Below are 12,408 nucleotides of genomic sequence, written 5' to 3' on the forward strand. Positions count from 1 at the left end.
TGTAGCAGAGGATCAAGACTTCTTCACTTTGCCATACCGAATGATTTGGTCATTACTAATACCTTATTCAAACACAAGCCCAGCCACAGAGCCACGTGGCATTCAAGAGATGGTAGAGCAAAAAGCGAGATTGATTACATCCTCATGCCCCGCCGTTGAAAAGCAATAGCTAAAAATAGTAGATCGTACATTGGAGCAGATACTGGCTCGAAACCTGGGTCGGATCATCTTCTAGTCAAGTTAGATCTAAAGTTACGACTTGCAGTACGCTCCAAGAGGAAACCTCCACGAAGATTTGACACCAATCGCTTCAATGATCCTAATATACGACAGGCGTTGTGCTTAGAGATGTCTAACCGCTTTAAAGCTCTCCAAGTGCAAGCGAACGACGAGCAAACTCAAAGTTTGGATGAAAAGTGTTTGACCATACGCAATACAATCCACAAGGCTGCAGAAGCTACGATAAGAAACCGTAAAATACTATCCAAAAAATGGATGTCAAAACGCACAATTTAATTGGCTGAGCACAAGCAACAGATATCGGACAGAAAATCGGAGTTGTTCAAACGCCTGAGAAGAGAATGCCACAAGTCGGCTAAGAATGATGAGAACTAGTACTGGGAGATAATCGCTGAAGACAGAGGCAGAAAGCCGCTGCCTCTATATCGGACATCAGGAAGATGTATCAGCTCCTAAAATCAATCAGGGGTAAATCACATAGGCCTACTAGTACATCCGTCGAAGATGAAAACGGCAAGTTACTCTCGAATAATATTGAAATAATAAATCGCTGGAAGGAGCACTTTGGCAAACTACTTAACCAGAACCAGCTCTCCACAGCGATGGATGATAATCGCCGCGATAATCCAAGTCGTAGCCCTGATGACCTGCAGGAACCAAACTCACCCAGCAGTATTTATAATGACGTGAACTTGGCTCCCCCCACGTTAAATGAAGTCGAACAAGCAACCAATTGCCTTAAAAGCAATTAAACCCCTTGTCCTGATGCCATTCCGGCTGAACTATAAAAGTATGGAGGGACAGCACTTTTCAGCAGGCTTCATAAACTAACCTTTCGTATAATGGAAGAAGAGAGGGTTCCACAGGATTGGGGAGACTATCATCTTTCCAGTCCTCAAAAAGGGCTAAAGACAAAATGCAGCAATTATTGCGGGATTTCTCTCATCTGCATTGCTGCAAAAATATTTGCCATAGTGCTACATAATCATTTTCGTATCCAGCGCGACGTAAAGACAAGGCCCAATCAAGCAGGATTTTGCCCAGGCATGGGAACAATTGACCAGCTATTCGTCTTAAGACAAACTCGTGAACACAGGGCAAAACACCAGAAACCAACAGTGTCTCTATTCATAGATTTTATTACAGCGATTCTGTTCTAAGGGATGGAATCTGGAAGGCCATGACGGAGGATAGAATACCAGGCAAGATAGTCAGACTTATCCAAGCATATTACCAGCATACGCGAGCCCCAATTCAGGTCACTGGGGAGCTCTCCTCAATGTTCCAAATTGATCTTGGTGTCCGACAGGGATGTATATTGTCTCCCGTCTTATTTAATTTCGTGATCGACTGGATTATGACCAGAGCAATGACGACCTTTTCACAGCGTAGAAGTAAGTCCCAATTTTCAGATCATCGATCTGGACTACGCCGACGATATTTGCTTGTTAGGTGAATCTCGTTCAGAAGCCCAATCTATGCTATCGAAGGTAGCTGAAAAATCCTCTCTGGTCGGCATGAAAATAAGCTCCCCGAAGACAAAAGTCATGGCATCTGGTATATCATCTCAAGACCCCCCCCCCCCAAGGTTACTAGAACAGTCGCCCGTAGACGAGATGCATGAATTCAAGTACCTATGCTCTCTGGTAGACCCAATAGGATAATGCACATCAGAAATAGAGTCAAGAATTGCTTCATCAACTGGAGTCTTTACCTAGCTAAATCACTCTCTATGGAACCAGAAAAATGTTCGCCTGAAGACAAGAATAAGGATTTACCAGGCCCTTTTTCGGTCTGTCTTACTATACGGCTGTGAACATGGACTATGAAAGCATACGACATTCAAGCCCTCAACGTATTTGACCATTCATGTTTAAGGAGAATCATTGGCATTAAACTCCGTGATCGTGTCAGTAATGTCAAACTCCGCAAATATGCTATCAGTGTTCTGATACATCTCCTGGAACATCTCAGCATGCAAAATTTAGTTGGTAAAGAGAATTTAAGACAATTCAAAAGAATTTCTTATAGGAATTCTGTCTAATCTCTCCAGGGTAAAATTTTTCCTGGAAAATTTATCCCCCGGAAATTTCCCTCCAAAAGAAAGTTTCACCAATTGGAAATCAATCCACCCCAAGCACAGAACTCCCCCCTAAAAATCTCTGTACACTTCCCAATTAAAAATACTATACGTAAACAATGGGCACATTTCATAACTTACAGGCCTCTCCCCACGAACTGCGGGGGTCATTTTACCCCTAAGGACATAGTTATTTGATCTTTCAAATATACTAAACAAAATGGCTATCTCAAAATTTTGATCAGATAACTTTGGGGAAAAGAGGGACGTAGAAGAGTTGCCCTCTTATATTTTTGGTCGCTTAAAAAGGGCAATAGAACTTTTAGTTTCCGTTCGAACGCCCCCTTTCCCGATCTTATAGGACTATTATTTCGATACGATCACACCTGGAGAAAAAAAATAAATAAACGCGCATCCATGATCTTTCTTCTGGCAAAAATAGCAAAATTCAACATTTTCATATACAGGAGCCTGAAACTTTTGCAGTAGGGTTCTCTGGTACGCTGAATCTGACGGTGTGTTAACCCTGGATTTAGGGGGCGTTTCTCCCTATTTAAAAAATCAAGCAAATTTTCTCAGGCTCTTAACTTTATATATATATATATATATATATATATATATATATATATATATATATATATATATATATATATATATATATATATATATATATATATATATATATATATATATATATATATATATATATATATATATATATATATATATATATATATATATATATATATATATATATATATATATATATATATATATATATATATATATATATATATATAGTATATATATATATATATATATATATATATGTTTTATGTATATATATATATATATATATATATATATATATATATATATATATATATATATATATATATATATATATATATATATATATATATATATATATATATATATATATATATATATATATATATATATATATATATATATATATATATATAGAACTGCTCAGTTGAATCTGAATGAAAATTATTGTTTGCAAATAATTGCACGGTGTTGCAGCTACTGCACAGGTACTTAATTTGGGTTGCAGCTACTGCGGCAACCGTAATCAAGCAGTTCACGGCAACGAGCCGTAAGTAAGGAGGAACTCGGCTCAATAGCACCCAAAACTCCTAAAAGCGGAATTTTGATATCAATAGATACATCGAAAGAATCAGCTTATTATGCTGGTTCCAAATATATATATATACATATATATATATATATATATATATATATATATATATATATATATATATATATATATATATATATATATATATATATATATATATATATATATATATATATATATATATATATATATATATATATATATATATATATATATACTATATATATATATAAATTTATATATATATTCTTGATGTATATATATATATATATATATATATATATTTGGATCCAGCATAATAAGCTGATTCTTTTGATGTATCTATTGATATCAAAATTCCGCTTTTTAGAGTTTTGGGTACTATTGAGCCGAGTCGCTCCTTACTTACGGCTCGTTGCCACGAACTGCTTGATTACGGTTGCCGCAGTAGCTGCAACCCAAATTAAGTACCTGTGCAGTAGCTGCAACACCGTGCAATTATTTGCAAACAATAATTTTCATTCACATTCAACTGAGCAGTAATATAGAAATAAAAAATAAACCTCAGAACCCTAAACTGGAAGCATGCAGCCTTTCACCTTGAACAAGGAAAATCATATATTCACATGAACAGCAACAGCAACGCTCTGTCTCCTTTCTTCTCTTTTAGACAAATTATAAAATCACAGAGACCTAAAAACAACCCTCTCCACTTGCCCATTAACAGGAAAAGGAAAGAAATAGCTGTCTTGGCCCTCCCTCCAGTCACCCTGGGAGACTAAAGATATGTAAAATCCGCCTAGTATTATTTCATGTTCACCCCATTTATTAAGAAATATTTTATTAAAACATTCTTTCGTTCCACAAATTGCTTTAGCCATTTCCCCTGGAAATCGCATCAGGGTGTCCTCGGGGTATAGCATAAAAAGGAATCAAAAGCAAACTCCTCACGTAATTTGACATTTTGTTTTTCTAGTCAATTGCTGTTTTCTCTTAAAGGATCTTATATTACCTACACAGATTTTCATACATTTAGGGATTAATCTTTAAAAATAATTTGAGTTATTAAAAGTAATTTATCTGCACAGATTTTTATACATTTGGAGATTTAGGTTTAAAAATATTTGAGTAAGGAAAATAAAACTATCAAGAATGAAATCCAAGCCTAAATGAGGTCCCAAGAAAGTGTTTTAGCTCTCCCATTGCTACTCCTTCCTTATATCTAAGTCTTAAAAATTGTATAGAAAATAAAAAGTCTGAGCTTCAGACAAATTTTCTTTTCCAATAAATTGAAGAGAATTTTAAACCTTACTGGGATCTTTTCAATTTACAAATAAATATTCTAAATTAATTAAAATTTTGTAAATTAGGACTCACCAGAAATGTGAAGTTCTAAACACTTCTTGGGATTCATGTATCTTGCAGTTCTAGTAACTCAGGTTTTGTCCCAGCTCACAGAAGGTCCGTGCCGTTTGGAGGAAAAATGGGTGGAGTTAGCTACCTGAAAAATACATATTGCCACATAATTTAGGCTATGGGTAGATTTCTGGAAATTTCCTTCCCCTAGGTCAGCTGTAATCTGAGATACCAAGAACCTTAACCTTTAGAATTTTACCTTAAAATAAAATGAGGTTCACCATGTTTACTCGTGGTTATACGTTTTATCATAATGTTAGTAGTATCTCTAGTCAGCTCTTCTATCTGGACAGAAATTTTGTCAATTTATTTTGGTTAGTATTAGTTGATTCAAAATTACCAATTTCTGAAGCACTGCATACTTCATATATAACTGGATTTGCACTATCCGCATTTTCAAGCATAGCGGTGATAATATACACCTCGAAATTTTCATCTATATGAGAAAGTTGCGGATAATTTTCTGGAAATATTTGAGAAAGAGAATAAGTAAAAACAATATTTAAAACGTTTTATTTTAGTAAAAAAAAGAGATGCTTCAAATCAACGCCTTTGTTACATAAATGTATTTTTTGAGAACCATTTTGTACAGTTGAACTCAAAAACGATAATAAATTAATTAAAAAACATACGGACGGAAAAAGTGGAACTGAAACACAAAACAAAACAAATTTATTACTGAAAATTGGAACTTGGAATGTTACGACGTTCAGAAAAATAACTATCATATTGACAATTTGACTGACGAATTCAGACGATTTGAACTAGACTTATTAGGAGTTTCAGAAACATCCCAGGGGTAGGAAGAATGAAATTAGGCGATATAGAATTTGTTTACTTGGGCAGGAAGAATGGTGTACATTGGCTGGGCATTACGGCTCATGATAAATAAGGAAGCTGCTAAGTCTTGTTTAGGCTGGGAAGGTATTAATAATCAAATACTAATTGTTCATTTTATGACTAAAAAGTTCAGGGTATCAGTAATAGTAGTATATGCCCCTAGAACCGACTGACAGAGATACTAGTAACTCAGATCAATTTTATTTACAGTTAGAGGAGCAAATAGACAGGGTCGCATTTAGAAAACTAGTGTTTTTACAAGGAGATTTTAACGCCCAGGTCGGTAAAAATAGGGATAGATGGTATTCTAGCCTAGGTAAACTTGGTATAGGAAAAGAAAACAGTAATGGCTACAGACTTTTTCAATTTTGTAGGTATAACAATATAGTTATAACCAATATGGTGTTTGGTCATTAAATGGCCCATAAGTTAACATCGTATTCACAAGATGGTAAGACAGCAAACTTTATTGGTTATGTTATAGCAAACCAAAGACCGGCAGGATAAATACAAGATACTATGGTATATAGGAGTTCTGTTATTGATGTTAAAAGTAAAGATCACCGTCTAGTAGTGTCTATGGTTAACTTAAAGCTGAAATTTTGGAAGCGTAACTACCTCCCAAGAAGTTACGATGTTGGTAGGCTCCAGGATGAAAATTTGAGAGTAACTTTCCTGGAATAGTTGAATACTAAACTTGAGAGTTTAAAATTTGACATTGTGGAAGATGGTTGAAATAATTTTAGAAAAACAATTTGTGAAGTTGCTGATGGTGTCTTAGGGAAGAAAGTTAAGACTACAAGGGTAAAATTGCCGAGGATCTGGAAGATGCAGCTAGACGGCATAATAGTAAAATATTGTACTGATATGTTAATAAATTGAGAGGGAGTTGCCAATCCGAACTTGTCCCAGTTAAAGATAGGAACGGGGCCACAATTAGTGATAAGGGAAGAGTTAAAGAGAGATGGGCAGAACATTTTGAGAATGTGTCAAACCGAAATGGGATTGCAGGAAAAGATACAGAGGAAAATGAACAAAAGGTTGTGATACCTTGGATGTGAAGGAAGGAAGTTTTGTGAGGAAAAATTAGCAACAGTACTAAAAGGATTACAAAATAATAAGGTTCCAGGTGCTGATGGTGTGGTAAATGAGTTTCTTAAATATTGTGGCTCTGAGGTTAGAAATAATTTACTAAAGATTATGAATATGATTTTTGAAAAAATGGAAGTACCTAACAATTTTAGGAAAATCTTAATTAAACCACTGTATAAGAAGAACAGTATGGGTTTAGAAAAGGTAGAGGATGTGTTGACCAAATTGTTACTCTTAGGTTAATAATTGAGAAGTGCCTGAGTTGCCAAATACCTTTGGTCCTCAGTTTTATAGATTATGAGCAAGCGTTCGATTCTGTTGATAGAAGAACTTTAGCAAAGGTTTTATCCTTGTATGGTATACCAGACAAATACATTAAGGTTATTAGTGCTATTTACGAGAATAACACTGCTGTGGTTAAGGTAGGAAACAAGGTGAACAACTGGTTGTGCATTAAATCAGGAGTTAAGCAGGGTTGTGTTCTATCCCCCTTTATATGGATCTTTTGATGGGATTTGTCTTAAGGAGCACACGAAAGGCAATGGGAGACAACGGAATCAAATGAGGAGGAAAACTCTCCTGGACTTAGATTATGCTGATGATTTAAGCATCCTACATGAAAATGTGAGCAAATTGAATTAACTTTTAGAGGTTTTGTGAGTTCAGGGTGCTAGAAAAGGTTTGAAAATTAATGTTAAGAAGATTAAGTCACTAAGGCTAGAAATAAGTAAAGATGAAAAGGTTATGTTGGGTCACGAAAAGATTGATCAGGTGGGCAGCTTCACTTACTTTGGTAGTATTATTAGTAAAGACGGTGGGAGCGGTGAAAATGTTAAAAGTAGAATAGCCAAGGTTCAGGGGGTTTTTCACAGTTAAAAAAAGTTTGGAGAAATAGCAAGATAAGTCTGCAAACCAAGAATAGAATATTGGAAGCTACAGTGATAACAGTGGTCAAATCTTCATTCGCTTTTTCGATCTTCGTTACTTGATGAAATTTCTTCGTGTTTTTTTTTTTTTTTTTTTTTTTTTAATGATGGTCAGTGTTCAGGAATTGTAAAGAATATTAGAATCAAATAATCAACTGGGCAGAAGCTGACATCAGAGTAGTTCTTAATTTGCATCAAAAACATAAGTTGAAAAGAAATCAGTAAAAAAGATGGTTTCAGGTTTATTACAGTCTAAGACAAAAACAAAACTGGAAAAAAAGGATTCGGTATTCAATTTTAATGTCATTCATGTTTCTAATGCAGAACGGAAGTAATTCCTACAGCAATACTTTTCTCTAGTTGACACTAATTTTATCAGAATCAAGTCCCCTCAGCTATATTTTTGGCCCCCCTCCCCCCCCCACGCAAATTCTGAAAAAAACTTTTTGGGAAGTATTTTCATTGGAAAATGCCTTCTTCGAAATTTTAACTGAGAAAATTAAAAAAAAGAGAAAAGTTTGTTCCCCTAGACTGATAGAATATATTACCCCTCCCCCTACCCATATAAGAAAAGAACAGAATTAACGCCATTGAACAAAGCCATTCTGGCCTCTAATAGGGCAGGGAATTGTAATGTGGGAAACAATATTCAGACCGTTGTTACTTGCCCATTTTAATTGTTTTATTCTCGATAAAACGTTTTTCTTTGAACTAAGAACTAGTATATTAAATTTAAAAGCTAAAATCCAAATGTACAAGGACACAAGCTTGTATTATGAAATCACTACTACTTTGCCAATACAATATATTCAATTTTATCTATATAGAAGAACCATTTGAACTGTGATCCTACTTTGGAGCTGGAAGAAATGATAATCGAGACAAGGCCACTCCATAAAAAGAAGAAAAGATTAAACAAACATAGAAGTGTCAGCACAAAAGAAACTGTAAAACAGGTAAGGACCTTTTCAGTCTGCCATTATATATGGCAACTCGGTATAAAACAAACTTAGTCATGATCTAGTCTTGTTTATCAGCCGTAGCTCTGTGTTTCCTCGACCAATTTCGGAAAAGAGGGATTTGTTGCACCTAAGGCTTAAGAATTCCTAAAGCATATGCAACGAGGGGAAAACTGTCCTGGTATAGTAGATTATAGTGTTTTCTACAGTTTACTTTCTTGTAACCATATCTGTAATTCTGTGACAGATAGAGAAAACTAATCAAACCACGTTCTTAGTTTTTCGTCTTAAAGTAACGTCTAGTTTCTATCATTGAGATTATGTATTTTGTTGTTTGCATTTTATTTACTCTACACTTCTATTATACCTGTAGCCTTACTTCTACCAAAATTTCCTGCTATTTTGTCTCAACTATGCACCCTTATACTGCTTATGGGGCTAAGAATCTTCCACTTAAATCAAAGGGGCTCTTGGTGTACCACATCCATTACGCTGTGCCTCTTGACATCACGCTTGCTCAGCTCAAACCAAGTAGCGCCTTTTAACGTCATTTAAATACTGACTCACGTCTGCTTTCGTGCATACCACTGATGTTAATTATACACTGATCTGGAACGCCTTACTCAGATAAAGCCATTATTGAAGCTTATCTGCCCACTCGGCCAACAGTGTCATCATAATCTATAAAAGTGGGACCAAGTATTTGCATTAATTCACACATTTTTAAACTATTCCAAAGGAATTTAGACTGCGATACGGGTTCAAGATTGATATCAAAATTTTCAGACTCATGCTGCAAACTTCAATATTTTTCATTCAAGAGAATTTTCCAAAGTTTGTCAAAAGTTTTTCAAAATTTTACTGAAAAGCACCAATGGGATTACTAGTTACTTTTTTTTGTTAAACTCTAAAAGAACGCCATTAATCTTGCAAAATAATTTCTTCTGAGTTGATAAAAATAACGCTGCTTATCAAACAGTTCATGGGCTACAACTAGCTCCAGCCAGTTTCATTTGAGAAAAATACTTGCTGCAGCACCTGATGCAAACGTAAATATCACTTCAGCAATTCTTCATGTTCGAAAACAACAGGTTATGAGCTCTATTGCATTGGCTGTGGAAAAACTGAGAGCCAGCGGTAGCAATATCAAACTTCTTGTTCCCCACACACTCACCAATCAACATCACATTGCCACTGGTTCTCGTAGTTACACCGATTCGTCATTTGTCGACGCAGAAATCCCCTCAAAAACTCGCTTTGGACTTAGTGCATACTCCTAGTGCCGTTGGATCCTGGACTGTATCCTTCCACGGTTTTATTCTATGTGGCTTATCATGTCTTGTGTGAAAGATGATTAAAATTCCCTTGTACACTTTATCATTTGATAAAAAATCTTATAGAACTCTGTACGAATTGACTATGCAATCCCTAGATCATGATTCACAACTATTTGAAAATGGAATAACCAATTCAATGTTTGCAAAACATCATGGCATAATTGTACTGGACTTGTCTGGCACTCAAGATATGAGTATTGTACGAACGGGGAATGTACGTTTAGAGTGCATATTCACCGACGCTTTGACTGAAAGTATCACGTTAATATCACTGAGTCAATTTGAAACTTATTGGGAAATCACTCCCGTTGGTAGTGTTCTACAAGGCCTCGAACCATGAACACAAATCAAATAATCAGTGAATTTAATATGGATCCATGCATGTTCAAATACTAATCCTATTGTATACTAATGGACTTCCTTGTAAAAATTCCAAGTGTTAACAATACCATTATCACTGTTAATAGCAGTCCATAGAGTGTCAATACTGGTCATTGGCTATGCATCTTTCACTGTGAAGAATATAGCGAAGAATATAGGATTTGTTGATCCTCTTGGGCTACCATATACATTCTACAACCCACGAACCAACAACTCTATTTAAAGCAGTGGGATAACTATTATTTAAAACCAGAAGACAGTGCAGGATTTAACGACTAAGAGTTGTGACTTTCATGCACTACAATATTTTATTTTCAGCTGTCATGGCTATCCTTACAAAATGTATGTTGAAAATCCTCGTTTGAATGATTTCATAGTGGAAAATATACTTTCATACCTGTATAATGTTGATTTCAGTATCATACGGATAAAATGTTCTAAAAAAGTATGTAAAATTGTTTATTAATAAAAATAATGTATATACATAAAAAAATTCTCCTCTTTAGATTTCTTCTTCTCTTACATATAGGTGTATGTCGAGGACAACTAATGTTGGTAGATCATCTGAATTCGCTACATATTGATCTTGATGTGCTGCAATGTCAGGGTCACATTTTCTACAGTACAGTGTAACTTCACTCTTATTGTATCTGTTTGTAAAGTCAATGATACTATTTTTCATTCATATTGTAAAATTCACGTCTTTCAATTTGCTTATTTGAAGCAATATTACATATAGTGTTTTCAAATAGTGAATTACATTATGTAACAGCCAAATGAAAATCAGTAGGTTTATAATCATATTAACCATTGTCTTGACAACGATGAATTAGAAACCAATTTGTTTTGTAATTCAAACAGTTTAATCGTAAATCTGATTCGTCCTCCCAAAACAATTTAAAGCCGCTACGATACCAGTCTCTTAGAAATAAACCAAAATCTCGTTTAGTGTTCTTTCCAATCATACAAGGATAGGCGTTCTCCTACTGATTACATTTATGATAATGACAATTGGAGCATAGGTATCCTCTAGGATGAGAGTCACAAATATCTTCAAGACAGAAATTACAGCCTTCAATATTTACTGCATATCCTCTATGCAATTTACACGACTTGCATAATTTACACTTTTCATCATACTCGTCAATCATTGTACAATTCTCACATGATGACCAGCTGTCCAGTGTATACATGCATAGTGGACATGTAGGCTATAGAACATTTTTCCAGTGTTGAAACTCTTACCGCCTAAATTAAGCTGACATACGATCGATAAATTAAGAGAGAGAGAAAGAAAGAGAGAGAGAGAGAGAGAGAAAGATAGAGAGAGAAAGAGAGGGAGAGAGAGGAGTAATCGAATGATATCATAAAACCTGTTAGGACAGGATCTTCTAAATTCTCGATTTATTATTCTCAACAAAAAATTATGGTCTGAAACTGCTATGGCAATGTGTTCAAAAGCAAATCAATAATACCATTCTGTTTTGTTTCGATTCATATGTCAATAAATTGTATAGATGCATTTAGACCATGACATAATTGTTTTATACGATAGTCAAAAGATGGAGAATCATTATTCGTTATATCGTAAAGTGTTTTACGAGAAAATATTCTCCTTTGAAAAGATAACTCTAGAAAATCATCATCTAGAATCAAACATTTTTCCATAATCATAAGATTCCGTATGATTTTCTGTTTCTCAAATCCATCCATTTTGTCAATCTTAACACTCTCACAACCAACTTCAGATTAACTAGGATTCTTTCTACTTCAAGAATATTCGGTAACCTACTATAAAATATCTAACATTTTCGATTTAGAAACATTTTTATTGTATATAGTTACAACAATAATAATCAATCAATTACTGATACAACTTATTCTCCTCAATATAATTCACTATTGCATTTAAAGCAGCTTGAAAACTATTTACATTCACTATGTCAAGTTTCGCTGCAAAGCATAACTGCTCCTCCAATTCGAATTTGCTCAATGA

General features: G+C 34.6%; 1 protein-coding gene across 3 annotated transcripts in view; it reads left to right on the plus strand.

The window, feature by feature from the left end:
• The window catches only part of LOC148951004 (serine/threonine-protein kinase 32A), a 368,633-nt gene that overhangs the window by 291,569 nt on the left and 64,656 nt on the right, over positions 1-12,408 (plus strand). For all 3 annotated transcript variants that reach the window (XM_089090551.1, XM_089090550.1, XM_089090549.1), the window contains one exon: positions 8,563-8,691. In XM_089090551.1, coding sequence (XP_088946677.1) covers positions 8,563-8,691 — 129 coding nt within the window. The remainder of the gene's footprint in view (positions 1-8,562; positions 8,692-12,408) is intronic.

This window comes from Artemia sp. Qi Xiang Cuo, chromosome 6 (assembly GCF_049724085.1).
Source record: "Artemia sp. Qi Xiang Cuo chromosome 6, ASM4972408v1, whole genome shotgun sequence".
NCBI lineage: Eukaryota > Metazoa > Arthropoda > Branchiopoda > Anostraca > Artemiidae > Artemia > Artemia sp. Qi Xiang Cuo.